The 24,835-nt window shown below is 45.7% G+C and overlaps 1 protein-coding gene across 1 annotated transcript; it reads right to left on the reverse strand.

Annotated features, from left to right (window-relative positions):
- Nucleotides 1-145: 145 nt before the first annotated feature.
- tax1bp3 (Tax1 (human T-cell leukemia virus type I) binding protein 3) lies at nt 146-24,160 on the reverse strand. The gene is made up of 4 exons (XM_052038122.1): nt 24,036-24,160; nt 19,055-19,174; nt 8,783-8,860; nt 146-1,983 (listed from the first exon to the last, which is right to left on the reverse strand). Exons 1-4 carry the CDS (start codon nt 24,072-24,074, stop codon nt 1,849-1,851), a joined length of 372 nt encoding a protein of 123 aa, XP_051894082.1. The 5' UTR covers nt 24,075-24,160; the 3' UTR covers nt 146-1,848.
- Between the last annotated feature and the right edge of the window lie 675 nt (nt 24,161-24,835).

Genomic DNA, 24,835 nt, shown 5'->3' on the forward strand with positions numbered 1-24,835 from the left:
CTGCATCCGTTGGCCCTCCAGTTACAGCATCATCACAAACACATTCACACTCTGTGTACAACCACACAGAAACCAACAGTCCCTTCTGGCAATGAATTCTTCAAAACACACACAACACCTCAGTTCAGTGATCCACTCTAGAAAGTGTTTTTATTGAAAGCAATTTAATGACAGTAATTGTGCAATGAGCAATTCCATTTCTTTCAAATCATCCACCAGCAGACAGACCCAGTGATTAAAGTTGTTTACATAGAAATACAACACTTGAGTGATGCACAGGATTTAAGTCAAATTATGCAAAGGCAGCACTTGCCTGTTACAGAATGCAAGAGGTCCCAATGCTCCTGACATGCAGGTTGATGGCGGAAGGAGCCCACCTCAGCCTGCAGGGTCCGTGTACAATCCAGTCAGGCCGTATTGTACCAAACGTGTATTAGCCCTCCGAGGGGAGGGTGCGGTGGTGTGCACAATTCATTGGTACAGCTGGATGTTATAATCCAGGAGCTCCAAGCTTCTTAAAGACCAACATGCAAACACCATTCAACCATCCAGTGCTACAGCTGGACCCAAGGTATTTTCACTGTACCTCAGTACACGTGCCAATAATAAACAATTTACCAACGATGAACCGACACCTGCAACCAGGATCGTGCAACTAAGTCTGGCAGTTCTTTACCCAGTTTCAAATGTAAAGTTCTACAATTTTTGTTTATACGTATACAAATTGATTGAACGAAAGGCTTTCCCAACAACCTCAGAAAAGGGAAGGCAACATGCAGCAGTCACTGCAGTGAAATGTTCGGTCACTGCAGACACTTTGGTTTATTGTGAGTGATACTCAAGGAATGAATGTGAAGGCACTAAAGGAGGCCCTGAATCGTTGGCAGGTTGTGTCTGCATACAAAAGTGCACTGAATACTGATGTGGCCTGGGTACTGAGGATACACGTTGTGTCAATCAGAAGCTGTCGATTGTGTGAAGGCACAGGGTTGAGTTTAAAATACCAGAAATGAATATTCAGTAAAAATCTATAAAAAGTTCATTGTGAACAGTGCTCTGACAGATCTCAAGAACTTGAAGGAACCTGCAGAGGTTCAGAATTTATGGATGTAGATTGTTTTGGATCAAATTATTGTTTCAAATAAAGCACATTACCAAAGCATCGTCTTTGCCATGATCCATAGCCCCAACCAGCCACAGAACTCTCAGCACTTGGCATCATTCACTGTTACTCACTGGTACACACCAAATAAAGCCATGTAGTGGCATCGCACAAACTGGACAGAACTGGTACCTTAAACTCAACTGTCCTTTGGGCGGTTCAGTGTCAATAAAATCAACCATTTCTGATCAGTTCTACCATTTAAAAAGGCTTCCTATTTCAGTGCCACATTTCCTGACAGCACCAGGGCAGTTCGGCCCTCCCAATGCTCCTAGAATGGTTTTGGTCAGCAAACTCGTGTTTGGATGGTGGTTTTAAAGCTGGTTAAAATCTGTTCTCAAATAGTGATCAGAGAATGTCAGAGAGGAGTAAATCTAGTGTTCGTCTTTTAATGCTGTTAACAAGCTTGAGATTCTGAATCCTTTCACTTTGGTCCCAATGGTAACGTTACTGAATCAGTTTAGTGCAGTTTGTCAGTTAAGTACAATAGAGGGAGGTTTCATGCAATTCTCAGTGAGATCTGTTTGTAGTTATTTTAGTTGTTACAGTAACTCAAACAATGGTCCACCAGCATTGAGTACTGACAGAGCACGGTAAGAAGCAAAATTAAACAGCTTTCAGGTACAGGATAACTTCTCGATAAATTGTTAAGTTCAAGTAGGCCACCGACTGCAGTGAGAACTCTACTACTGCAGCGAGTGATGCAAGGCCTGCTGTAGAGATTTACGGGTTACCAGAAGCCGAACTATGTCTTCATTCTTCTTTGTGAGACGTTTCCTGGCCTGGTCGTGTGTTACCATCGTCATATCCCAACCATTCACCTGCAGAGGAAACAGACATCAGAAATGTGGGCTGCAGCACCAACCACTCCGTCCCACCATCCCTGCAACATGTGCTCTTTGATTCGGAGCTTTCCTTGACTGGGTATTCCATTGGGTTGAAAACTCACTGATCAATTGCTGAGGACGTGCTGAGTCACCAGGTGCATGCTTTCTTCCTTGTAGATCGAGGCCCGTTAACTGAACGCATCTCCCAACACCATATTCCATCTTACCAGAAAGTGTCACGTGTGATCTCACCTGCCCTACACAGGCTTTAAACCTGGATGCCAACCAGGTAACTAGAGCACAGGCTCTAGGGACAGGACAACATGTAGTGACAGTGGCACAAGAATTATTTACTGGAACAGTAATCAGTGGCTTGGGGAAGAACAGTCCAGACACCAGAGCTCAAACTTCACCAAGCTGGCTGTGGAATTCAAGTTGTTCATCAGATGGAATTTACATTAAAAATCTGGTCATTAGTAATGACCACAAACACCAGGTTATGGTCACCCTCTGGCTCACTGAAGCCCTATTCGTGACCCCAGACCCCATGTGGTTGCCTCCTAACTACTGTTGGAAATGGCCTGGTAAGTCATCATTACTGAAAGAAAAAAAACCAGACAGACCTCCTGGCGTTGACCCAGGGATCCAATCCAGACATGGCAGTCACGCCCACACCAGCCCAGTCAACCGTGCAATGTTCTCACAAAGAATCTGACAGGAGTTGGTGTCTAAACTGGGAGAGCAGCCACACAGACTGTTGAGCAACAGCCCGACAGCCGTGTCATCAGAGGATGGGCTTTCTTGGGGCCCCTCCTGCTGTTTGCCTCCTGTTGCTTCACCACCATTCAGGACTCCAGAGCTTTGATCCCTCAGCTCTAAGATCAGCTTAGCTGTGTCTATTTCGTGCTGTTCAGTGAGCTTGGGCTGCAGCTTCACAAGGCTTGCTTTGACCTCCTGCACTCCTTCGACCTGGGTCCACCCCCCACCTCCACACTAACAGTGGAGGGGAGGGACGGGACACCCCACCACATTCAGCCAGAAACAGCAAACAGACAATCCCCCTCAGTTACTCCCAAAATCTCCATTTCAAAAGTTGGTCTCCAGCCAAGTGTATTCACTCCACATATCATCAAGATCCAACGCAGGGTCCAGATGCAGCCCAGGGTCCAGGACCTGCCCACTGCAGTATGTGGAGGCACAAGTACCCACCCCCACTGTACAACCATACTTGCCCCAGCTGCAGTACAGCCTGCAGCTCCTCAAGTGGACTCCTTTGTCACATCAGAACCAAGGGAGAGGCAGTGGGGGCAAATCATTCTCAGCCCGAGAGACTGCCAACAACCAATGACAAAGAATAGACATTAAAAGAAATTACAAACTTTAAAACTGAACAGACCAAAAAGCAAAACACAGCAGGTGCTGGAAATCTGCAATAAAAAGAAAGTGCCGGTAATACTCAGCAGGCCAGGCAGCTTCAGTGGAGATGCAGTTACTTGTTCATGTCACTGACCTCCCAGAATAAGGCAAGCAGTCCTCCAACTCTCTGCCAGCAGTTCTGGCAGAAGAGAGGGTTGCAAAATAGCCAGTCTCTCCACAATTTCCTCCCTTGCTTCTTTTCACAACCTGGGATAAATTCCATCTGGACCAGGGAATATATCTACTTCCAACATGCTACATCTCTGAATATTTCCTGTCTTACCATGTTATCCCATCCAATATTTCACACCAGCCCACCAGAACCACAGCAGCATTGTCCCCTTCTTGTATGAAGGCAACCATGAAATATTCATGAAGAACCGTACCCATATCCTCCAGCTCCAGAGTGCTACGCTGTTGTTGTGTGGCTAACTGACTTCAACATTGCAGAGGCTGAACTTTCGCTCCCAGGCACCTGCACCATGACCTCACCACTGAGCATCAGATCATTGCTTCCTAGTCACTGACCTTAATTCCTCAGGTGATCTCCCCTCCAGAGTCTACAGTCTCATTGTCCACCATTTCCAACCCTTCTCCAAGATCCACAAGCAGGAATGTCCTGGTGGACTCATTGTTTCATCTGTTCTTGCCCTACAGATCCTATTTCCAGCCTTGATTCTATTCCTTATCCCCTTGCCCAATCCTTTCCCTCTTACATCTGTAATGTATCCGATGCCTTCTGCCACTCTAACAGTTTTCCAATTCCTGGTCCTGCCTGGCACACCTTCAGCACCATGTCCACTCCACTGACATCACGATGGTCTGAGCCCCTTCACTGCTTCCTTGAACAGACCCAACCAGTTCCCCGTGCCCCCCACCACACTCATTGCTCTGACTGAATTTGTTCTTACATTGAACAACTCCACTCACTTTCTCCAAACCAACAGTGTAGCTACAGGAGCTCAATGGGCCAATGGCTGTTGATGTGGGACAGTCCTCATTGCCACGCTACCATGGTGCTGTTTACTGCTCTTATACACAACTTGAAAATTTCCGTATCTTTACTGATAATTACCACCCGACATGCTCAACAGCTGACTTTTCCCATTTTCTCTGGATCTCTGTCTCCATCTTGGGGGATAGGTTAGTGGACCAACATCCATGAGAAACCCCTGGACTCAAAAATCTCAACTATGCTCCTTCCCATCCTGCAAGGATTCCATTCCATTCCGTTTCTCCTGCTCCATCACGTCTTTTCTGATGACTGGGCTTTCCCCACTGATGCTACTAACATGTCTTCCTTTGTGAAGTTGATAGCTCGCTGCTCCATGACTTTCAGAATAGTAAATTGCAGCCAGACGTGAGAGACAGATTAGTCCCTCTTGTCCTCAAACATTTCCCCAACTGCTCCCCACCATTCACTTCCTTTGTGTCTCCTTGGTCCATCCTCCACCCTCTCCCTGCATTCTAACATTCCCCTCAGCACATTTCCATCCCTACCCTAAAACAGTTTTCCTACCACCTCCTCCACCAACTATCCCTACTTTCTCTCCTCACTCAGAGCAGAGAACAGCCCTTCAGCCCACCATGCCCGTGCCAGCCTCCACTCCCATCTGTCCAGACCCCATTGCTCAACATTGCCTTCTATGCTGTGGCACTTCAAATACTCATCTAGAACCTGGTAAATGTTATGGTCTTTACCTCCATCACCCCCTCAGGCAGCTGCACTGCCACACTTCAACCACCATCTGGGTGAAAAAAATTCTTCCTTCAATCTCCTATCCCTCACCTTAAACCCATGCCTGTGGTCACACAACTCCTCTGCAAAGGGGCAAAGTTTCTTACTATCCACCCTATTTATGCCCCTCAATTTTATGCATGTCCATCAGGTCAACCACCTCTGCTCCAAGAAAATCCAGCACCTCCTCAGAACTTAAAGGCTCCATTCCAGGCAACTGCCTGCTGAATCTCTTCCACACCAACTCCAGCACTGTACCCTCTTCCCATAGAACACTACAGCGCTGAACTAATCACTTATGTAATTGTGCCATAACCTTCACTTTCATATTACATGTCCTGGCTAGAACCATAGAACACTAAGCACAGAAAACAGGCCATTCGGCCCTTCTAGTCTGTGCTGAAACTTTATTCCGCTAGTCCCATTGACCTGCACCCAGTCCATAACCCTCCAGACCTCTCCTGTCCATGTATCTATCCAATTTATTCTTAAAACTTAAGAGTGAGCCCGAATTTACTACATCAGATGGCAGCTCATTCCACACTCCCACCACTCTCTGAGAGAACAAGTTCCCCCTAATATTCCCCCTAATTCTTTCCCCTTTCACCCTAAAGCCATGTCCTCTCGTACTTATCTCTCCTAATCTAGGTGGAAAGAGCCTACTCGCATTTACTCTGTCTATACCCCTCATAATTTTGTAAACCTCTATCAAATCTCCCCTCATTCTTCTACACTCCAAGGAATGAAGTCCTAACCTGTTCAATCTTTCCCTGTAACTCAACTCCTGAAGACCTGGCAACATGCTGGTAAATCTCCTCTGCAGTCTTTCAATCTTACTGATATCCTTCCTATAGTTAGGCGACCACAACTGCACACAATACTCCAAATTTGGCCTCACCAATGTCTTATACAACCTCACCAAAACATCCTAGCTCCTACACTGAATACTTTGATTTCTGAATGCCAGGATGCCAAAAGCCTTCTTTACAACCCTGTCTACCTGTGATGCCACTTTCAAGGAATTACGTATCTCAACTCCCAGATCCCTTTGTTCCTCCGCACTCCTCAGCGCCCTACCATTTACTGTGTACGTCCTACCTTGATTTGTCCTTCCAAAATGCAACACCTCACACTTGTCTGCATTAAATTCCATCTGCCATTTTCTGGCCCATACTTCCAGTTGGTTCAGATCCCTCTGCAAGCTTTGAAAGCCTTCCTCGCTGCCCACTACACCTCCAATCTTAGTGTCATCAGCAAACTTGCTGATCCAATTTACTACATTATCATCTAGATCATTGATATAGACAACAAACAACAATGGACCCAGCACAGATCCCTGAGGCACACCACTAGTCACAGGCCTCCAGTCTGAGAAACAATCATCCACTACCACTCTCGGTCTTCTCCCACACAGCCAATTTCAAATCCAGTTTACAACCTCTCCATGGATACCTAGTGTCTGAACCTTCTGAACTAACCTCCCATGTGGGACCTTGTCAACGTCCATGTAGACAACATCCACAGCCTTGCCTTCATCTACTTTCTCGGTAACCTCCTACAACTCTACAAGATTCGTTAAACATGATCTACCACGCACAAAGCCATGCTGACTATCCTTAATCAGCCCTTGGCTGTCCAAGTACTTGTATACCCGATCTCTCAGAACACCTTCCAATAATTTACCCACTACTGATGTCAGGCTCACTGGCCTGTAATTACCTGGTTTACTTTTAGAGCCTTTCTTCTACAACGGAACAACATGAGCTACCCTCCAGTCCTCCGGCACCGCACCCGTGGCTAAGGACATTTTAAATATATCTGCCAGCAGCCCTGCAATTTCTACACTAGTCTCTCTCAATGTCCAAGGAAATATCTTATCAGGCCCGGGGGATTTATCTACCTTTATTCACTGTGAGGCAGCAAGCACCTCCTCCTCTTTAATCTCTATATGTTCCATGACACAACTGCTCGTTTCCCTTCCTTCCATATCCACTATGCCAGTTTCCTGAGTAAATACTGATGCAAAAAACTGTTTAAGATCTCCCCCATCTCCTGAGGCTCCACACATAGACGTCCACTCTGATCTTCTAGGGGACCAATTTTGTCCCTTACTATCCTTTTACTCTTAATATACTTGTAGAAACCCCCTCTATCACATCTGAAACAACGGAACCCCGGAACATTTAGTTGTCAGTCCTGCCCCTCCTGCATCCAAGTCTCACTAATAGCAATAATGTCGTAATCCCACGTGCCAATCCACGCCCTAAGCTCATCTGCCTTACCTACAATACTCCTTGCATTGAAATAGATGCACCTGAGAACATTTCTATCACGTACAAACCTTTGATTTCTGTCGATACCTGCAGTCCTCGCATGACCTTTCTCCTCCTCCACCTCACTATCTGCTCTAACACTCTGGTTCCCCTCCCCCTGCAAATCTAGCTTAAACCCCCCAGAGCAGCACTAGCAAACCTACCAGCAAGAATGTTAGTCCCCCTCCAGTTCAGGTGCAAACTGTCCCATCAGAACAGGTCCCAATTTCCCTGGAAGGAGGCCCAATTGTCTAGAAACATGAAGCCCTCCCTCCTGCCACCATTTCCTTAGCCACGTACTTAGCTGCATAATCCTCCTATTTCTAGCCTCACTAGCTTGTGGCACAGGTAGCAATCCTGAGATAAAGACAAGGTTAATAAAGACAAGTATCACATATGCCTTCTTAACCACTGTTGTGCCTTCAGGGATCCTTGGACACATACACAAAGGCCCTTCTGCTCCTCAGTGTCCCACCATTCACTGTGTACAACTTACCCTTAGTCCCCCCAAAAGCACAACCTGTACTACCCTTTCATCAATACATTTGGTTACTCAAAACATTTAATTAGACAGATGGGACCTTCCCTTAAAGCCATGCTGACTATACTTGATTAACCCCTGCTTCTCCAAATGCTGATCAACCCTGTGCCTCAATTTTTTCACCCCACACCATTTCCTCCTTGACTAACGGAACCACATTTGCTGTTCTGCAGTCTTCTAGCACCTCACTGTGGTCAGCAATGATTTGAAAATCTCTGTCAGGGCCCCAGCAATCCCCTATCCTAGGCTGCTATGGGACACATCTCATCAGGCCTGCCAAGACATCTCAAACCTCCGTTTCCAATCGCGATTTGTTCTAGAATTCCACCAGCCCCTCCTCTAAGTTCTCCAACAATGAACTTCCCCATAGTGACACAGGTAAGAGGTATTCATGGTAGGCTTCACCCATGCCCTCCAGCTCCATGCACAGATTGCCAATCATGGGCACTCTTTCCCTGGTTACCCTCTTGCCCTTGGCATACTTACCAAATGCTTTGGTCTGTTCTTTAACCTTGCCCACCAGTGCCGTTCACCATCACAGGCTGCCCCACCCTCCTTCACTGGTTTTCCCATCCTACCTTCATATTTTCCACCCTCTCCCCAGCCCATCCGTAGCTCTACCTTCCACTCTCATCTTTCTGCCACCTGCCCTGCTGCCCCACGGTCTAACCCTCCCCAGTGTTGCTGCTCTCGCTTCTCCATCCCCATCCTCCTCCTTTGCAGAAGTTATTACTTCAATTGATTGTGGTCAAACAATTATTTTTACAAGAACACCAGAACCCGCACCTGCATTATCTTGTCTCCAATCTGTAGTCCTGCAACTTCAGCCGGTCCACCTTCGGAGACTCTAGTCACATATATACCCTGTAAAAGCAGAAGAATTAGTTGTGGCAGTGAAATGTAGGCTGGAAGTTAACTCAAACAGACTCAGTGACCAAACATGGAAGATAGAGTACGAGAATAGACAAGCAAATTGCGAGAACTTTTATGGAGACAAAAAGGAAGTGAGTAATGTAAAACATTCGTCCCTTAAAGGAACAGCCTGGAGAATTAATAACGGGAAACAGAAGTGGCAGTGATGCAAAGTGATTATATTGGATCGATATACTGAAACCATAACAACAACGGTTAATCCTGGTTCTTTTGTTATTCACCTTTAGTCACCTTTACAAGGGATTCTCCACCTTGTAGGTCGCTTTGCTCTACAACACCTCTCAGGGCCTGACCACTCACTGTGTAAGTCCTACCCTGGTTTGACTTCCCAAAATGCAACACCTTGCATTTTTCTGAATTGAAAGCCATTTGCCAATCCTCAGCCCACTTTCCAGCTGATCAAGATCCTTCTGTAATCTTTGATTTAAAAAGTTACAGGGGGATCTTGCTTCTACGCTATCACCATCATGCAATAAAAGGAAGATTCAGAAAAGATCCAATAGCCCAAAAACTGAACATCCATGGGCAATCAGGTACAGAATTGTACTTCAAACCAACCTATTGACTCAGTCCAGATGAAGGGTCTCGACCTGAAACGTCGACTGACCCGCTGAGTTCCTCCTTGTGTGCTGCTAATGACTCCAACCACCATTATTGGCCGAAGACGGGCTCAGTCAGTGGTGGAGCTACTGAACTACCCTTGGGGATGGATAAGTCAGAGTACATTTCATGGCCTTGCGGCTTGGTGTTTCATGGGGTTTGATGTGGGGGTGTACAGATTCATCAGATGGAGGGCCTTGGGTGGTAAACAGAGGTTTCCTGCCCATTTTGACCTGATTTAAATACTTCCACAGCCCACTACTTACTAAGTGCACACCACTGTAAACCCCACTTCTGATGGGTCTGTCCTATCAGTGGATGGGGATACCAAGAATTAAGACAGGAGTCTGGAATGGTTGCTGAAAGGGACAACTCAGAGGCCTGCCAATCTGTGCAAACCCTCATCCCAATGTTTGTGAGGAGGATTTTGCAGAGTGAAGTGAGTTGGGTGTGCCTTTTCTCCGAATTTAGTGCCAAGGTTGATGCTGGCTTAGTCCAAGTGCTTTCAGTAGCATTTCTTCTGCAAGTTCAGCATCAAATTTAGAATAGAACGATTGCTATGGATCTAAAGCCAAATGTGCCAAAGAACGTAAAGATGGGAGGAATCAGAGTACAGAAAAAGACCCTTCAGCCCACCACATCCCTGCCGACCTTTTTGCCCATCTACACTAATCCTATTTGACTGCATTCAGACTATTCTATGCCCCGCCTTTTTAAGATCTGTTCAATTAGTAATTGTGTCTGATTCCATCATGTCCTCTGTTCCAGATATTAACCACCCTAAAAACTTACCACTCAGATCCCCTTTAAAAGTCCTTGCTCTCACCTTAAACCTATGGCCTCTTGTTTTTGATACTCCTGCCACAGGAAAAAGATTCTGACTATCTACCCTATCTTTGCCTCTCGTAATCATATATGCTTCTATCAGGTCACGCCCTCAACTTTCTTCATTCCAGGGCAAATAAGCCCAATCTATCCAATCTGCCTCTATAACTAAAGTCCTCCAGTCCAGGAAATATCCTGGTGAACCTCCTCTGCACCCTCTCCAGTGCAATCACATCCTTCCTATAGTGTGACGACCAGAACTGCACACAGTGCTCCAAGTGCAGTCTATCCAGTATTTTGTAAAGTTGCAACATAACCTCCCATCTTCTATATTCTATGTCTCAACCCATGAAGGCCAGCCAGCATGTCACATGCCTTCTCACCACTCTATCGACCCATGTTGCTGCATTCCAGGAACTAAGGGCATGGAACCCTAGGTCTCTCTGTTCATTATTATTTCATCGTGCCCATCACTTACTGTACATGTCTTGCCCCTAGTTAACTCCTCAAAATGCATCACTTAGCACTTGTTGGGATTAAATTCCATCTGCCAACACTTCAACCAGCTTTCTACCTGATCAATATCCTGCTGGTATTGGATCATTGCCTTTTTTTGAATGACACTAATCACCTTGGAGATACTGTTATAATTTCTAAATTTGCTGATGATACAAAACTTGGTAGTATTGTGAACTATGAGGAGAGTGCTAGATTGCAGCAGGATAACGACAGGCCGGTGAAACGGGCAGACACAAGGCAGACGAAGTTCATTACCTTTCTAAAAAGGGTAGAGGAGCAGAAGGACTGGGGTAGGAGTGCACGAGTCATTGAACGTGGAGGGGCAGTTTGAGAAAATGTACAATAAGCCATACACAGTTCTGGGCGTTATCAAGAGGCACACAGTATAAAAGCAGGGAAGTTACACTACACCTTTATAAACACTGGCCCAGCCTCATATTGTCTCCATTTCTGATCACCACAATTATAGAAGGGCATTTGAGGGGGTTCAGAAAAGATTTACAGGAATAGTTCCTGAGATTAAGAACTACAGCTTCAAGGATAGATTCAAGAGGCTGGGATTGTTCCCTCTGGATGTGAGAAGGCTGATGGGAGATCCGGTAAAAATATAAAATGATGAACCGTCCAGACAGCAGATAATGGGAGGCTTCTCCCTTTGGTGCAGGCGGTTGAGGACTAAAGAGGAAGAGGATTAAGGGCAACATGAGGAAAATCCTTCCCATGCAGCATGTGGCTGGAATCTGGACAGCACCTGCCAACAGGTATGGAAGCAGGTTCCATTGTGGCCTTCACGAGAATTGAGAGGCAAGGTTTGTTGCTAAGAGCCTGAGGTCTAGCGAGGGAAGTAAATATTGAGAGGCAAGGTTTGTACTGCTACAGAGAAAGAGCCTGAGGTGGAACTAGCAAGTTATTCTGGTGGAGATCCAACAAAGACACTCGTTCTGTAACCAGTCTATGATTCTATGAAATGGCATTAGACAACCAAATGATTTATAACAATTTAGTCGTTTCATGGTTACGATGATTGTACATGATTTAGCAAAATAAATTTAAATGCCCAAAATGTCACACTAGGATTTAAACCCTCATCTCTGAAACATTCTTCCAGACAATTGAGTTGCAAGCCTCTGATGCATTTTACCAAGTTTGAGCTTTTACCATCACCCTATTTATAAATCCTCTGGGTCACTAGCTTCATTCTGGTTCAGGTGGACCCCTCTGTCACACCAGAAAATAGCAGGAGTAGGTCACCAGGCTCCTCAATATGATTATGGCTGATCTACGCTGGCCTCAGCTCCTCTTCTGTGCTAATTCCTCATAATCCTCAATTCCTTGATCTTTCAAATATTTATCTCCACCCTAAAATGTATCTAATGATTGGGCCACAACTCTCTGGGGGAAAGAGAGATCCAGAGATTCACTACATTCTGAGAGAAGAAACTTCTGCGCACCTCAGTTTTAAATGACCAGCCCTTATTTTGTAGCCACGTCCCCTTGTACACAATTCGCCTACTTGTGAAAACATCACAATAGGGTCTGGACCCGAAATGTTGACAACCCTCTGCCCCACAGGTGCTAACCTCACTGCTCAGTTCCTCCAGCAGTTTGTTGATTTTGCTCAACATCTACCCTGTTAAACCCCTCAGAATCTTGTATATTTGAAAAAATTCACCCCTCATTCTACTAAACTCCAAGGAATACAGACCCAGACTGTCCAGCCTCTCTTGACAAGACAACCTTCTCATCCCAGGAACTAGCCTGGTGAACCTAATTTGGACTGCCTCCACTGCTACTATAGGCTTTTGTAGGCAAGGGCACCAAAATTCCAGGTGTGGCCTCACCAACATCCTGTTCAACACCAATAAAACCTCCCAATTCTTAAAGCCTTCACAATAAAGGCCAAAATTTGTTTGCTTGTTGGACCTGCCTGCTAACATTTTGTGATTTATGCACAGAAACATCTAGATCCCTCTGCAAATGAGTGGAGTAGTCTCTCTTCCTTTAGATAATAAATCAATCTTTTAAGTTACTAAAGTTTCTTTCTAAAGTGTGTGACCTCGTACTTCTCCACATTAAACTCCATTTGCCAGGTTTCCTCTATCTGTTCCCATTGCAGAATCGCAATGTCCTCATCACAATGCGCCCTTCCACCGATTTTTTGTATCACTGGCAATCTTGGAAACCTCACATTTTGCTCCCGCCACCAAGTCATTAATGTAAATAGTGAACAACTGAGGGCCAAGAACTAATACCTATGGTACTCCACTAATAAGATCCCTCCAGCCTGAAAAGGACCCACTTATTCCAACTCTGTGACAGCCAGTTTTCAGTCCACGTTAAGACATTTCCTCTTAGTTGTCAATTCATTGCTGTTCCAGGACTGGTGCCAATATACAACAAGAAGGATCCCTTGCGTGTTAATCCCCGATCTGTTCGTCTAACAATGCCCCTCCATTTGGGTGAAAGCAAACCACCCCACCTCCAAAGCACATTTAACATAGCAAAACATCCGTGTTCCACAAAAACATGATCAAACCAAATTTAGAACACAGAAGAGTGCAGCACAGGAACAGGTCCTCCAGCCCATGATGTTGGGTCAAACTAATTGTAAGTAAACGCCTAACTAAACTAATCCCTTCTGCCTACACATCTCCCTCCGTTCTCTGCACATTCACGCGCCTAAGAGCCTCTTGAACACCTCTACTATATTTGCCTCCATCACCACCCCTGGCAACACATTCCAGACACCCACTACTCCCCGTGTATGAAAACTTGACCCACACATCTCCTTTGAACTTAACCCCTCTCACCTCAAATGCATGCCCTCTAGTATTAGACATTTCAAGCCTGGGAGAAAGATACCAGTTATCTACTTTATCTATGCCTCTTGTAATCTTATAAACCTCTATCAGATCTCCCCTCAGCCTCTGCCGCTCCAGAGAAAACAACCCAAGTTTGTCCTGATTTGTCCTAACATTCCTGATAGCACATGCCCACTGATCCAGGCAGCATTCTGGAAAACCTCTTCTGTGCCCTCTCCAAAGCCTCCACATCCTTCCTATAATCGGGCGACCAGAACTGAATGCAATACTCCAGATGCAGCCCGACTAGAGTTTTACAAAGGCTGCAACATAACTTTCTGACTTTGAACTCAATGCCCCGACTAAAGGCAAGCATGCCATACGCCTTCGTTACCACCCTTTCAACCTGTGCAGCCACTTTCAGGGAGCTAGGGACTTGGACCCCAAGATCCCAAGGGTCCTGCCATTAACAGTGTACTGTCCCTTTTGATCACCCGAAGTGCAACACCTCACTCTTGTCTAGATTAAACTCCATCTGCCATTTCTCTGCCCATATCTGCAACTGATCTATATCCCGCTGAATCCTTTGGCAATCTTCTACAGTATCCACAACACCAACATTTGTATCGTTTGCAAATTTACTAAACCACCCATCCACATTTACAACCAAGTCATTCATATCACAAACAGCAGAGGTCCCAGTATAGATCCCTGTGGAACACCACTAGTCACAGACCTCTAGCCAGAATAAGTCCCATCGACCACTACCCTCTGTCTTCTATGGGAAAGCTAATCCTGAATCCAAACAGCTAAGTCACTGTGGATCCCATGCATCTTAATCTTCTGGATGAGCCTCGCATGAGAGACCTTGTCAAACACCTTTCTAAAATCCAAGTAGACATCCACAGCTCTACCTTAATCAAAACTCGATCAAATTAGTAAGACGCGACTTGACCCACACAAAGCCTTGCTGACTGTCCCTAATTAGGCCATGGCTTTCCAAATGCTCATAAATCCTCTCTCCAGTAGCTTCCCTACCACTGACATCAGACTCACTAGTCTATAGTTTCCAGGATTATCCCCACTTCCCTTCTTGAATAATAGAACAACATTAGCTACTCCAGGACCTCGCCTGTGGCTAGAGAGGACACAAATCTTCTTGACACCAAAATTGCCACTGATCCATGAAGGGAGATAGTGGTCAAACCACCAACACATTGGTCAGTGAGGTAGATTTTAAAGAGCATCTGAAAAGGGGAAAGAGAGGCAGAGCAGTTTAGAGAGCCATTCCAGAGCCTTGGCACCTGAAGACACAGCCACCAGTGGCAGAACAATTAAATTGTAGTGACTAAGATCTGTGTGGTGATGGGGGGAGGGGGGTGAAAAGAGGTTGGTGGATGGTATTGCCAAAGTTTTGCCTCAAAGCCTTGCATCAGGACCCTGCAGGGTTTCAACCCAAAACAACAATTCCTTGCACCTCTCCCCTACAGGTGCTGCTCAACGCACTGAATCTCCAGCAGATTGTGTGCTGCTCCAGGTTCCAGCATCTGCAGTCTCGTCTCTAGGAAAGAGATAATATTTCAGAGGGCTAAAGAGGTAAGGACAGCAAGGCCACAGAGGGGACAGAAAATAAGAATAAGAGTTAATATAAGCCAGCAAGCACAGGGGTGATTGGTGATCATTACTTCACGTGAATGTACAGAGTTTAGAATATCAAGGGCTAGCCAGAACTGCATTGGATTAATGAAGTCTGAAAATAACCAACACAAGTATGAAGGTTTAAGGAGTCGAATTCTGCCTTATGCACTTAGCACATTTTGCTTAAACACAAGAACTGTAATGGTAAAACACAGCATGTGGTCCACCATCGCTCAAGCAACAGGTATTTTTCCTTCAGTGGCTCCCCATAGGCAGAAAGAACAGGACCCTGGAAGAGGCAGGAAACAGAGCAGTTGCACAAGAAGCAACATCAAGAGAGGGACCAGCCTTACAAGTGGGACCTCGTCAGAGGCCTTACAGATTTAAGCCACTTACGTATTTATCTCTTCATAAAACTCAATTGAGCGACAGATTAAACCAGAACTGGAGGGGGGGACAATATCCTGGCAGGCAGATTTGCTACTGCTACTAGGATGGGTTTAAACTAGTTTGACGGGGGAGGGGGGTGGTCCCAAGGAACAGGGAGGCAAATGAAGGGCTGGAAAGTGATGCAGAAATCAGTGACAGCAGGTTGAACAGACACGACAGGCAGGAGAATGGCCAGGCGCAAGGAAAGCCCATTGGATTAAATTGCATTTATTTCAATGCAAGAGGTCTGACAGGCAAGGCTGATGAACTTGGGGCCTGGAGAGCCACATGGGACTGGGATATCATCGCTATTACAGAAACATGGCTAAGGCAGGGACAGGACTGGCAGCTTAATGTTCCAGGGTACAGGTACTTTAGGCAGGATAGAGGTGGAGGAAAGAGGGGAGGGGAGTTGCATTTTTGATTAAGGGGAATGTCACAGCAGTAGGCAGAGATGTAATTACTGAAGGATCATCCAGTGAGGTTTCATGGGTGGAGCTGAGAAATAAAAGGGGATGATCCCATTGTTGGGATTGTACTATAGGCCCCCCCCGAATCTTCAATGGGAATTGGGAGAACAAATATACAGGGAGATTGTGGAGTTGTCAGAATAATAGGGTTGTCATAGTAGGGGATTTTAACTTTCCTAACATAGACTGGGACTGTCATACTGTTAAGGGCTTAGATGGGGAGGAATTTGTTAAGTGCGTTCAGGGAAGTTCCCTTGGGCAATATATAGAGGCCCTACTAGGGAGAGGGAAAAACTTGACCTACTCTTGGGTAATAGGGTGGGGCAGGTGACTGAGGTGAGAGCGGGCGAGCACTTTGACCATAGGTCTATTAATTTTAAAATAGTTTTGGAAAGGTACAGAACTGGTCCACAGGTTCAAATTCTAAATTGGGGCAAGGTGAATTTTGGCGGTATGAGACAGGAGCTTGCAAAGGTTGATTGGAGTAGGTTGTTTGTGGGCAAAGGGACCACAGGCAAGTGGGAGGCTTTTAAAGGTTAGGTAGTGAGAGCTTGAGGTCTGCGCGTTCCTGTTAGAATGAAGGGCGAGACTGGTAATGGTAGGGAACCCTGGATGACGAGGGATATTGAAACCCTGGCTAGGAAAAGAAGAGGCATGGGTCAGGTACAGGCCAGCTGAGATCAAGTGAATCCCTGGAGGAATACAAGAGATGCAAGACTGTACTCAAGAAGGAAATCAGGAGGGAAAAAGGGGGCATGAGATAACTTTGGCAGAGAAGATTAAGGAGAATTCAAAGAGGTTTTATATTAAGGGGAAAAGAGTAACTAGGGAGAGAATAGGGCCCCTCAAAGTCCAAAGGGGACATCTTTGTGTGGAGCTGCAGGAGATGGGCAAGGTCCTTAACCGTGGAAAAAGACATGAAGGCTTCAGAGCTAGAAGGAGTAAATGGAAGGTCTTGGGGATCACATTACACAAGAGGAGGTGCTGGATGTCTTAAAAGTTATGAAGGTAGACAAATCTCCAGGCCCTGACCAACTATATCCAAGAACACTGTGAGGCTAGAAAAGAAATTGGGAGAGTCCTGGCTGAGATATTTGTGTCATCATTAGCCACAGGTGAGGTGCCGGTAGACTGGAGGGTAACAAATGTTGTACCTTTATTTAAGAAGAGCGGCAAAGAAAGACCTGGGAACTGTAGATCAGTAAGTCTAACATCTGTGGCAGGTAAGTTACTGGAGAGGATTCTGAGGGATTAGATATACATAGATCTGGAAGGACAGGTGTAGATTAGGGGGTAGTCAACATGGATTTGTGTGTGGGAGATCATGTCTTTTGAACTTGATTGTGTTTTTTGATGCTGATGATGGCAAGGCAGTAGACGTGGTTGATATGGACTTCAGTAAGGCCTTTGATAAGTTTCCACATGGTAGGCTGCTCTGGAAGGTTAGATCACATGGGATTCAGGGAGAGCTGGCTAATTGGATACACAATTGGCTTGATGGTAGGAACCAGAGGGCAATGGTGGAAGGTTGTTTCTCAGAATGGAGGCCCGTGACTTGTGGATCCCTCAGGGGTTGTTGTCATCTATATCAACAGTTTGGAAAAGAATGTACAGGGTAAGTTTGCAGATGACACTAAAATAGGTGGTACAGTGGATAATGAAGGTTATCAAAAACTACAGGGGGATCTTGATCAGCTGAATAATAATTAAATTAAATTTTATTTACAGTGTGGTAACAGGCCCTTTCAGCCCAACAAGTCCACGCCGCCCATTTTAAACCTAAATTAACCTACCCGTACGTCTTTAGAATGTGGGAGGAAACCGAAGCACCCGGAGGAAACCCACGCAGACACGGGAGAACGTACAAACTCCTTACAGACAGCGACGGGAATCGAACCCCGATCGCTGGCGCTGTAATAGTGTCGCGCTAACCACTATGTGGCTGAAGAGTGGCAAATAGAGTTTCATTTGGATAAGTGTGAGGTGCTGCATTTTGGAAGACAAATCAGGACTTTCGCAGTGAACGACAGGACCCTGGGGAGTGTTGTAGAACAGTGGGACCTTGGAGTACAAATATACGGTTTACTGAAAGTGGAGTCACAGGTAGACAGGGTGGTGAAGGCTTTTGGCACGCTGGCCTACATAAGTCTCATTGAGTATAAAAATTGGGAGGTCATGGTGCAGTTGTACAGGATGCTGGTGAGGCCTCACATGGAGTATTGTGTTCAGTTTTGGTCGCCCTGCTGTAGGAAAGATGTTATTAAACTGGAAAGAGTGCAGAAAAGATTTACAAGGATGCTGCCAGGACTTGAGGGTCTGAGTTATAGGGCGAGGTTGGACAGTCTTGGACTTTATTCCTCAGAGTGTAAGAGACTGAAAAGTGATCTTACAGAGGTGCATGGACAGGGTGAATGCACTCAGTCTTTTTCCCCAGGGTTGGGGAATCAAAAACTAGAGGGCATAGGTTCAAGGTGAGAGGTGAAAGATTTAACAGGAACTTAAGCACCACATTTTGTTTTGAAACAGAGGGTGGTGGGTATATGGAACGAGCTGCCAGAGGAAGTGGTTGAGGCAGGTACAATAACAACTCTTAGAAAGGCAGTTGGACAGGTCCATGGATTGGAAAGGTTCAGGAGGACAAGGCTCAAATGCCGGCAAAGGGGACTAGCTTAGATGGGCATTTTGTTGCCATAGCCTAGTTGGGCCGAAGGGCCTGTTTCTGTGCTGTATGACTATGACTCATCTGAACATTAGTGACATGAAGTGTTGAGGTAGAGGCGAGATGTATATTTAGAAACTGTTTGATAGAGCCACTTCTTCTTTGGTATGATACACTTTCATACCTTGTCTGTTTTATCCTCTGAGTAGGGGTTTTGTGCAGGATCCTGGTCAATTCCACCTCCAATACTGAATCCCAGGATTAGGTTATCACCGTGGCGCAATTTACGGATTTCAATACGTTGCTGAAAGAAAGAAATTAAAATCAAGAGCTGGAAATATCTGTGGTGAATAAACTCATAGCATGGATACAGTCACTGCATCTGCTAAAGCACAATTCATTAAAAAGAGCTCAGCCTCCTTGCACCTCCTCAGCACATCCCTCAACGTTTCTCCCTCTAGCCCCCAATTACCCGTTTATACTATCCTTGTCAACAGCCTTCTCACATGCATAAGTTATTCAACAATTCCACCAGACTCATTTCTTCACAATTGTTTTTTAAATAATGCACTCAATATTTGAGTGATCCCCAGAGAGCACCGTGACCCAGTAAACTTCAGTCTTTGTTTTTCAATCTTTTTATTGAATTTCAAATTAGTTCAAATTGATGTACATAACATTAATGATACATAACACGGTGCGAAGTGATCAGGGTAACAATAATGACAGCCAACATTTATACTCACAAGGAGTAAAATATGTAATCTAGCCCTCCCGCACTCTTGCTAAGTGTACATGATGGGGGGAAATATATTGAAAAGAAATTTAATTATACGAAGAGAAAACCCCAAATCAAAAAAAGTGTAATATTGAACAAAAGCAAACCAAAAACTTCAAAGAAAAAAAAACTGGACTGATATTTCTTCAATTAAAAGAAAACACATTATGTCGTCAGCTCCGCTCCTCTATATTCAAAGGTTATTGAAGGGGATTCGCAAAAGGTCTGCTCATATCATATGGAAATACTGAATAAATGGACTCCAAACTTCCTTAAATTTAAGCAAAGGGTCAACAGTACCACTCCTAATTTTTTCTAAGTTTAAACATGCTATAGTTTGAGAGAACCATTGAAATGTGGTAGGGGGTACAGGGTCCTTCCATTTAAATAGAATGGATCTCTTGGCCATTAATGTAACAAAAGCAATCATACGACAAGCAAAAGCGGATAAATGGCCAGAATCCATCATTGGTAACCCAAAAATTGCAGTAATAGGATGGGGTTGTAGATCAATATTCAACACAGTTGAAATAATATTAAAAATGTTTTTCCAAAAGAGGACAGACCCAGCAAACTTCAAATCATGCACTTTGGAAGTCCAGACTAATACTTTTCTCCCCCACAAATTTCAAATACTGAGAACCATCAATCCTCTTAACAAGTATTTACTTAAAATAACTCCTATACTAAACCAACAAGTTACGATTCATTTATACTGGGTGAAAATATACCAACAACTATCATTGTAGGTGCTATGTCGATAGGATCACAAATTCACAACCAACACAGAACAAATGCCTAGCTGTTTTTTTACATTGATACTTCTCCAAAGACTTCTCTATGCAATTTAAAAATTAAAAACAGCAATGCATTCTCTACAAAACACCCACTACCTTTGCAAACAAGAAAAAACTGGTACCTCCCTTTAAACAAACTGAATGAAGTGACATACACAGGCCAAACCCGGTCATAGCTGAGTTTATTGGCATATGCATGAGTACACATATGAGTAAATGGAATGAAAAACTTGCTTGCCATGTGCCTATAAGTGAGGTAAGTGGTTAGACATAAGTTTCAACCATCATTTACTTACAAAATGCAACTGTCTCTTAATCACCTTTTCTTTCCAAGTTTAAATAAGAGACAGCAAAACAAAGTATTTTTTAAACCTCCAACACGTAACATTTGAAGAAGCTAAACTCAATACAGTAAAAGTTAATCTGTGAGGCAGGAAAAGTCAATTAGCATGGATCAAGAATTATTAAACCATTAAATTTTCCGTCCTGTCCCGTCAGCATCCTCTTCACCCTCTGCAGGAAAGATGCGATAGGACTGGAATGTGGTGCCCAGAACTGTATGCAGTGTTCTAACTTCAGTCGTATACAGTTCCAGCATAACATTCCTGCTTTATGTATGAGACAATCATCAACATCCTGATAAGCATTTTTAATTGCATAAATACATCTTCCAGAAAATGCTGTCTGGAATTTGAACAGCAACCACTGATTGTTCCCAAGGGATGTAGGGCTGCAGAGCACAGAAGGGTTTTCTGTAATTTTCTAATCCTCATTAGATACAAGGCAGGTGCCATAGGACTGAAAAATGGCAAATATAACAGCCTTATTCAACAGTTCAACCCTACCATAAGTACTTGGAAAAGTTTCAGCTGATAAAGGACTGTCAGCTTGGATTTTTAAAGGCAAATTGAGTTTGACTGACCTGAATGAATTTTTTGATAAGATGACAGAGAAAGCTAGTAGATGTTCAGAGACATCTGATGTCCAACACAAAAGGCAACATACAAACATATGGAAATAAAATCATGAAAATCACAACATTTCTTGATATATTAATGATATATTAACAGCGTAGAAATTGGTTTGCAGGATACAAGTTCCAAATCTGCAGATAACAAAGCTCTTCATCTCTTCACACAAGAGACTGCAGGTGATGGAACATGGATCAACAAACAATCTGCCAGGGGAGCTCAACAGTTTAGCAGCATCTGTGGGAGGAAAAGAACCGCTGACATTTCAGTCAAAACACTGCATCAGGACATGAAGTCTGATATGCAAAAGGACATGGTACACTACAAGCTGGCAGAATGGACAAACGTCAGATGAAATTTAGTTTATAATAAAGTGACATACTTTATGGCAGAATGAATAAGGAGAGACAATACAGATTAAATAGCATAAACTGGAAGGTCTATGACTATGAGATGTAGGAACCTAGGTATAAATGTGCACATTGAGAGAGTGATTACCAAAGCACATGGATTGCAGGTTTTATAAACAGGGAATGCAAAACCCAGGACAACGAAGTTACATTGAAACAGTATAAAAGACTGGTTAGGACCCAACTTTGGGAATCACGTGAAAGACCCAGAAAATGTGTAGAAAAGAGATGATGGATTTCAACTATAAAGATAAAACTGGAGAAGCCAGAATTATTCTCAGAGCAAACAAAATTGAGGAAGATTAGATGGAGATTTACAAGAGGTTCATGACCAGCTTACAGATAGGGAAGAAGCCGTTGCTAACATTCTTGAATTTACACTTTGGTCAAAAAGGTGCAAAGGGGATGTGCAGAAACAACTTGATGACAGGACAAAGCAGCTGCAATCTGAATGCACAGAGGACAGTAGGATTCCAAACTTCTCAGTCTCTATGGGTGGTGAAGCTTCTGCAGGACAACCATGCAAAGGAAAACAATTTACAAGCCTTTGGGAAAGAGGGGGATTAGGAATTATGGAATGCTCCACTAAATGCCAGCAAAGACTTTACAGGCCTCCTGTGTCTATGATTCTTACCATTATTTCTACAGCAAAATGCACAACAGTTGCTATTTTGCTTTAGTCAAATTTAGAGCTCTTCTGACTCCTACTGTGGAATTTTTTTTTTTAAATTCATACCCTGTACAATGATGGCCTCACCATTAATTTCAGATCACCTTGGCAACATGGAACCCAAAAAAGCAGCAGTTAGATGACACTCTTAGAACAAGACCACACACATGGCAACATACAATCTGCTGGAGGAACTCAGTGGGTCGAGCAGCGTCTGGGGGTGGGGTGGGGAAGGGAAGAAGTTGTTGATATTTCAGTTTGAGACCCAGCATCAAGACCCAAAATATCGACAATTCCTTTCCTCCCACGAACCCATTGAGTTCCTCCAGAAGACAAACAGTTGCTCCAGACTCCAATACCACAAAAATAACCTCACTGGGTCCTTGCACCCACCTCATCTTAGCTACAAACCACTTAATCAAAATCTCAAGCTTAACGCTTGACATAGTTACAACTGGGATTCGTAAAGATGTACAAAGAAGTCCCCAATGACATGGTGTGCCAAAGCACCGGTTTCTGTGATGTATGCCTCTAAAAAGAACTCCCTGAACAAACTCACACATGCATTGATCAGTGCAGAAGTGCAAGCTCAACAGATGTGATGAACCTACTGACATAGTGAACAGTGCTCAGCTAAATAATTAAGGAATACCTTTGAAATGTGCTCACTGTTTCATTCATCACTACGTGCTGTACAAGAATCCCACCCTGAAAGTACAACCATTTCGACCTTGGATTTTCTTTATCCAGAACAGCAGATCACAACAGCCACACAACTTGTGAGGAGACTGTCCATGTCAACGTTGTGGAATTCAATTCATGCAGAGGCAAGTACCCTGCATCCCAGGAGTGGGGCCGAACATGACTACAGCACACATTCGCCGCACGGTGCAGGGAATGCCACATGTTCGGGACATTTAAACATGACTTACAACAGCTTGAATCCGTCACACGTCACCGATGCAGAAACAACCCCCCGACAGTGACACCCCAGATGGGGAACAACCGGCTGACCAGGGAGCAGCGGCTGAAGGCGCGGGGAGAAGGGAGGTGGGGACAAAGGGAGGGGGCTCGGCGTCCTGCGGGACTAGGGGTGGGATGGGGTGGGGGGGGAGTCCGGGCGGTGACCGAGCGGCCGCCGGGGGTCCGGGCGGTGACCGAGCGGCCGCCGGGGGTCGGGGGTCCGGGCGGTGACCGAGCGGCCGCCGGGGGTCGGGGGTCCGGGCGGTGACCGAGCGGCCGCCGGGGGTCGGGGGTCCGGGCGGTGACCGAGTGGCCGCCGGGGGTCCGGGCGGTGACCGAGCGGCCGCCGGGGGTCCGGGCGGTGACCGAGCGGCCGCCGGGGGTCCGGGCGGTGACCGAGCGGCCGCCGGGGGTCCGGGCGGTGACCGAGCGGCCGCCGGGGGTCGGGGGTCCGGGCGGTGACCGAGCGGCCGCCGGGGGTCCGAGCTGTGGGACAAAGGGGAGGCCCCGCGCCGGGCCGGCGGTAGGGAAGCCCGGCACCGGCCGATGACACCGATCCCTCAGTCACTCACTCACCACGATGGCGGTGACCGGCTGCCCGGCGACGAACGACATGGTGAGGCCGGCCCGTTGCTGGGGCGACGCCCGCCGTCTGCAGCGGCCGCTCGGGGTCACCACCTCGCCCCTCGCCCTGACGTCACCGCGCGGGGCCACGCCTTGTCCTCCGAGCTAGGGGAGGGTCTCGTGTAAACCAATCGCAAGCTTCCATCTTCCGATTGACACGAGGATGCCCCGCCCACCAGCTGCCGGCGACCCTGTGAACAGGCGGGGGTGAGGCTGACGGTCCCGGGCTGTGTGTCTGACTGTAGCGGGTGTGAGAGTCCGGCTGTAGGGATGTGTCACCCACTGTCCTGGGGCTGTAGAGTCATACAGCACGGGAACAGGCTCTTGAGTCCCCAACCCCGGGGCACATTCACCCCTCATTCTCCCACAGCCCCAACCTCTCTCCATCACTCAGTCCCTCGGGTCCGGCGACCTCCTCGTAAACCTCCTCTGCACTCTTCTCAGATTAATGAATGGCATCCTTCCTATAGCAGGGCGACCAAAACTGAACACAGTGTTCCAAATGCAGCTCCACCAACATTTTGTACAACTGCAACATAACATCCCAACTTCTATACTCAATGCCCTGACTGAAGGCCAGCGTGCCAAAGACCTTCTTCACCGCCCTGTCTACCTGTGACACTGCTTTCAATGAACCATGTACTTGTCCCCCTAGGTCCCTTTGTTCCACAACATGACCCAGGGGCCTATGACAGTACTATGTTCATTTGCCTTCCCAAATTGCAAAACCTCGCACTTATCCGAACTAAAGT

Source organism: Pristis pectinata, chromosome 24 (genome assembly GCF_009764475.1).
Source record: "Pristis pectinata isolate sPriPec2 chromosome 24, sPriPec2.1.pri, whole genome shotgun sequence".
Classification (NCBI taxonomy): domain Eukaryota; kingdom Metazoa; phylum Chordata; class Chondrichthyes; order Rhinopristiformes; family Pristidae; genus Pristis; species Pristis pectinata.

Bases quoted from the DNA above. Each gene is read 5' to 3' on its own strand.
- tax1bp3 (XM_052038122.1), bottom strand. From the start codon at position 24,074: ATGTCGTTCGTCGCCGGGCAGCCGGTCACCGCCATCGTG. The intron at 19,175-24,035 runs GTGAGTGAGTGA...TCTTTCTTTCAG, and splicing joins AGCCGGTCACCGCCATCGTG to CAACGTATTGAAATCCGTAA. The intron at 1,984-8,782 runs GTGCGGGTTCTG...TTTCCTCTGCAG, and splicing joins TTGGAGACAAGATAATGCAG to GTGAATGGTTGGGATATGAC.